This window comes from Chrysochloris asiatica, unplaced genomic scaffold, assembly GCF_000296735.1.
Source record: "Chrysochloris asiatica unplaced genomic scaffold, ChrAsi1.0 scaffold00168, whole genome shotgun sequence".
In the NCBI taxonomy this organism is placed as follows: domain Eukaryota; kingdom Metazoa; phylum Chordata; class Mammalia; order Afrosoricida; family Chrysochloridae; genus Chrysochloris; species Chrysochloris asiatica.
This window is the reverse complement of record NW_006408686.1, coordinates 4,970,108-4,975,377: the sequence shown is the minus strand read 5'-3', so window position 1 is coordinate 4,975,377 and position 5,270 is coordinate 4,970,108. Positions and strand designations below refer to the sequence as shown.

The following is a 5,270-nucleotide window of genomic DNA, read 5'->3' as shown; positions in this document are numbered from 1 at the left end:
TGGTCAATCATTCAAGATTAAAAGGGCAGCATTTACTCAAAAACAAAACTCAGAAGGGTGATGAAAGGAGGAGGAATGGGAACAAGAAGCAGAGGAGGTGGGATGCGTGACGTTACGTGGAGGGAACTACAATCACTGTGAAGAAACAAAGTATGTGATTCGTTGAAGGTAAAGCTGTTAATCTGCTCTATAGGCCTTCATTCGATTCATAATAAACATTTTAAGAAAAAAAAGAAGGTGGGGATGGCGCTAGACAAAGATACAAAGATGAAGCTCATTAAGACCTGTCTGTGATGGTGGAAAGTCAGCTGCATAACCCGCAAGGAGGGACTGTCTTACTGGATCATTCTGGTCATCGTTGAAGATAAGAATAGGATCTTGGAGGCAGATAAAGGAGTGACTGGTATAACACATCAGCAGTTCTAACAAAGAAAAGGCGAGGGCCAATCCACAAGAGGCACTAAAAGTCCATGGCACGGCATGCCATCGTTAGTTAGGGGCTACCTGTGTGTGTGCCCTATGAGGAGGAGACCTCTGATGGCTTTGCTTCCAGCTCTACCAACTATGGGAGGGCAGGGACAGCCAGGCGTGTGGAAGTCTGAGTGATACAGTGAAAGCTATCAGATCTGGCAGATGAGACTCACCGCTGGAGGGGCCACGGCGAAGCTCCACTGGGAGAGGGCTGGGGCTGCAAGGCACCGACTCGGTGGCAGCTTTGCACATGTCCTATGAAAAACAGGTACCTGGGTTACCATGAGGGCAGGGATATGAGGTAGGGGACTAGGGAGCCACAGAGCTGAGCAACAGCGGGAGGAAGTAGAGGAGAGGGAATATCATAGCCTGAACTATTGGTGAAGATTTCTGAACGTTTCCCTCCTAACCATAAGACAGCGTGAGACACACCCACATTGAGGAACATTCTCTTTAAAAAAACTAAAACTGTCAAAGTCACACACACAAAAATTGCCGCAGATTGAAAAATGACTAAGGAGACTTGACAAATAAATGCAATGTAGGATCCAGGATGGGACTCAGAGGCCAAAAAAAAAAGAGGACATTCCTGGAAACACGGATGAAATCCACACAGAGTCTGGAGTGTAGTTCAATTGTATTATTATTTGGATGTTATTTTCTTAGTTTTGATAAATGCTCTATGGTTACGTCAGGTATTGTTAACATTAGGGGGAGCTGGGAGAAGAGGATATGGGCACTCGGTACTATTTGTGGAGCTTTTCTATTGGTCTAATAACAGCGTGACCAGCACACCCTCCCCGGCCTGGCCCACAGCACCAGGGACAAGAGGCAGTGAGTGGCCAGGGCCACACTGTGCAGAGAGCCCACTCTGCAGACACCCATGGAGATGGCAGCACTAGTCTATGGTCACTGTAAGTGGACAAGTCAGGGCTGGAAGGGCCATACTGTTGGCCACGTGACCATCTAGATGACCCTTGGGGAGCGCCTGTCCTAACGGCAGAGAAGGGCTCTGGTAACAGTAATTATAGTGACAAAGAGGAGTACTGGTCACAGTGAGCATTTCAGAAGCCTTTACTGAGGCCCAGCTGAGGGTCGTTTGTGCTCTGGTAGCGTAGTGATTATGCATCGGGCTGCGAACCTCAAGGTCAGCAGTTCGAAACTATCAGCTGTTCCGTGGGAGAAAGATGAGGCTTTCTGCTCCTGTAAAGATTTACAGCCTCGGAAACCCTGTACAGGGTCACTATGAGTTGGAACCAACTCCACGGCACATGACAACAACAGGACTTTATATGGGGACATCTGTGATTCAAGTCCACTAGCCACTCCATGGGAGAAAGATGAGGCGATCTGCTCCCGCAAAGATTTACAGCCTCGGAAGCCCTGTGCAGGGTCTCTATGAGTCAAAACCAACTAGATGGCACTTAACAACAATAACAAAGGATTTCTTATAACCTATCCCTATTTTAAAGGAGCTCTGGTAGAGTAGTGGTTACGAATTGGGCTGCGAACCGCAAGGTTGGCAGTTCAAAACTTCCAGTTGTTCCGCAGGAGAAAGATGAGGCTTTCTGTTCCAGTAAAGATTCACAGCCTTGGAAACCCTGTGCAGGGTCACTATGAGTCAGAACCATCTCCACAGCACATAAACCACCACCACCATCCCTATTTTAATACTCGAGGCCTGGTGTCGCACTGTAGGATAAGGACTGGACTGCTAACTGCAAGGTCAGCAGTTCAAACCCACCAGCCATTCCTCGGAAATCCTACACAGGGTCATGATGAGTTGGAAACAACTCAATGGATTTGACAAGAATATTTTAATATTCAGGAAGCCCAGGTGACTCAGTGGGGAAAGTGTTAGAGCTGCTAACTACAAGGTATGCAGTTCTAACCCACCAGCTGCTCTGTGGGACAGAGATGAGGCTGTCTGTTCCCGTAAAGATTTACAGCCTCAGAAACCCTTTGGGGAAGTTCTACTCTGTCCTATAGCTTCACTATGAGTCAGGGTCCACTCGACGGTGGTGGGGTTTTGGCATTTAATCCTCAGAGCCACCCATTTTACAGATACAGAAAGTAAAGTTCAGGAAGTTCGGCAATTTGCCCGGCAAGTTCCCACAGCAAATGGAAGGGCTAGTCTCGGGACCCAGGTCAGCCTGCCTCTGCTGCCAGGACGCCTGTCACTGTCCCTGACTCTATCCTGAATCCTAGGGACTGAGGGCCCAGGCAGCAGGACCCACCTGGCGGTGCACCACCTTGGCATGCTTCAGGATGGCGATGATGTCACCCACCACGGTCACGCCCAGCTCGTTCATGATTTCCTTGTTGAGATCCAGCAGCATGCTTTTCTGGATCCTGCCAGGGGAAAGGCAGTGGTGAGACCGTAAGTGAGCCACAGTGGATTGGGCCAGCCAGCTCCCACCTCCTGACTCCCAACCCTCACCCCCATTCTCATGCCCAATCTCAGCGGGGTCTCTCTGCAGCCTCACCTATTATCCACAAACATCACGGCGTAATTGACGGCAGGTCCTGGAGGAATGCCGGCTTCCTTAAAGAACTGGATCCACTCGGATGTGGCTGGGGAATTAGACAGAGCTCATTATTCCCAGGATTCTCTCTGGGGAGCAGCAGCAGCAAACCCAGAACAGCCGTCATTCCCACAAATGAAATGTCCATCCCCTGCAGAGCTCTGCTAAGCGCTTGATGAGGCACAAGAGAGCTACATCCCCTTTACAAATCCAGGAGTTAAGTCATCTTACGATACCGACTCTACTAATGTACAATAAAACTCAAAATCATAAAACACGACCAGGCTTACTGGTCAGATACAGACTGATGGAACCCCAGAGACTACAGTCCTTGGTTGCCCTTCAGGTCTGGAACTTAACTCACTCCCATGGCTCAACTTCCAACCAAACAATCATGGGAACTATATAACACTAGGAGTCCTGGTATGGCACTGTGGGTTAATATGCTGGACTGCAAAGTCAGTTTGAACTGCAAGGTCGGCGGTTCAAGCTCACCAGCTGCTCCTCAGAAACCCTATACAGGGTCGCTATGGGTCGGAACTGACTCAACAACAACAATAATATAACACAAGGGAGGTACACACTCCTTAAAATAGTCAACCATCTGAGATCCAAAAGGTACCATTTACTCAAGGACAAAACTCAGATGGGTTGTTGTTGTTGTGAAGTGCCATCGAGCAGATTCCAACCCTTAGTGACCCTGTTTCTGAGGAGCAGCTGGTGAGCTTGAACTGCCGACCTTGGCTTTGAAGCCTGGCACATTAACCCCACAGCGTCATACCAGCACTCCTCAGAAGGGTCAGGAATGGAGAAATGGAAAGGAAGCACAGGAAAGAAGTGGGCTGAGTGAGCGGACATTGGGGGGCTATGTCTGAGTGAGCGGACATTGGGGGGCTGTGTCTGAGTGAGCGGACATTGGGGGGCTGTGTCTGAATTGCTGAATGGAAAACTGAACTGATCTGCTCTGTAAACTTTCACCCAATTCATAATAAAAAGTTAAAAAAAAAAAAAGACACCTCCTCTCCCCATTTGGCCAATAAGGAAATTGAGGCAGGACAGGTAGAACAACTCATCTCAGGACACACAGAGGCAAAGCCCCCAGGCCTGCATGCTTAACTACCACCCTTCTCCCAACCTGCCCTACCCTTCTCCCTACCTGTTTGTCCTGCCAGGCCAGAGGCCTGCCCTGGGGCAATTGTCAAACATGCTTAGACAGGGATTGATTTGAGGGAGCAGGGGCTCAGGGTTCTCAGCCACAGATCCCGGAGCATGACAAGCCCCACAGGTGGATGGAAAAGGGGCCCATGGACCTCAGCAAGCCCCCTCCGTGCCAGTGGAGTGGCTCTGCCCCAGGGTGGTCCCAGAGCAAGACATGGGCTTATAAGAATAAGCTTTGGAGCCTGGGTTCAAATCCTGACTTTGCTATTTCATGGTTGAGTGACCGTGGGTCACCTGTTTAACTGTTTTCTATAATTTCGGGATAATGCGATAGGGCTTCTAAAACGTCATGGATAAATATAATGAGAAGCCCTGGTGTGGCACTGTAGAATAGCACTGGATTGCTAACTACAAGGTCGGTGGTTCAAACCCACCAGCCGCTCCTTGGAAACCCTATTCAGGATTGTTATGAGTTGGAACGGCGTGACAACACTTAACAACAACAATGTAGTCCTCGTGTGGCACTGTAAGATAATGCACTGGACTGCAAGGTCAGTTTGAATGATAAAGATCGGTGGTTCAAATTCATCAGCTGCTCCTCAGAAACCCTATACAGGGTCACCATGAGTTGGAACTGACTCAATGGCAGTTAACAAGAAGAAACTATAATGAAAAGTTTCCATGACCTTTTAGATGCTCCCTTGTGCAGGCCAGGTGCTATTCTAAGCAATGGGATAACACAAGGCATGAGACAAAGTCCCTGTTCTCCTGGGGAGGACGTTCTAGTCCCAGCCCCCACAGCCTTGGGTCCGTGAGCAGAGTCAGTGAGAAGCTACAGGAAAGACTTTAAGGAGCGCTGGGCCCAGAGGCCAGCCATGATGGTTAGCGTTGTTGTTATTGTTGTTATGGTTACTACTACACGACCTCTTAGGTGGGACCTTCAACCCCACCCAGTCTGTGGCAGGCCAGGCGTTAGTTACGTGAGCCTGTTGATTGCAAATAGAACAGCTTTTTTTCTTCTTCTTCTTTACATCTCTGAAATTGGGGTCACCCTCATAAGCAATGGTGGTTGGTGGTGGCTATGTGCCATGGAGTCGGTTCCGACTCATAGTGACC

General features: G+C 49.1%; 1 protein-coding gene across 1 annotated transcript in view; it reads right to left on the bottom strand.

Moving 5' to 3' along the window:
- Positions 1–3,055, bottom strand: part of LOC102839621 (chromosome unknown open reading frame, human C19orf47) — a 14,510-nt gene extending 11,455 nt beyond the window's left edge. Inside the window, exons 1-3 of the mRNA XM_006871419.1 lie at positions 2,958–3,055; positions 2,709–2,823; positions 645–726 (exon numbers count right to left, since the gene is read on the bottom strand). Coding sequence (XP_006871481.1) covers positions 645–726; positions 2,709–2,823; positions 2,958–2,974 — 214 coding nt within the window. The 5' untranslated portion in view covers positions 2,975–3,055. The remainder of the gene's footprint in view (positions 1–644; positions 727–2,708; positions 2,824–2,957) is intronic.
- Between the last annotated feature and the right edge of the window lie 2,215 nt (positions 3,056–5,270).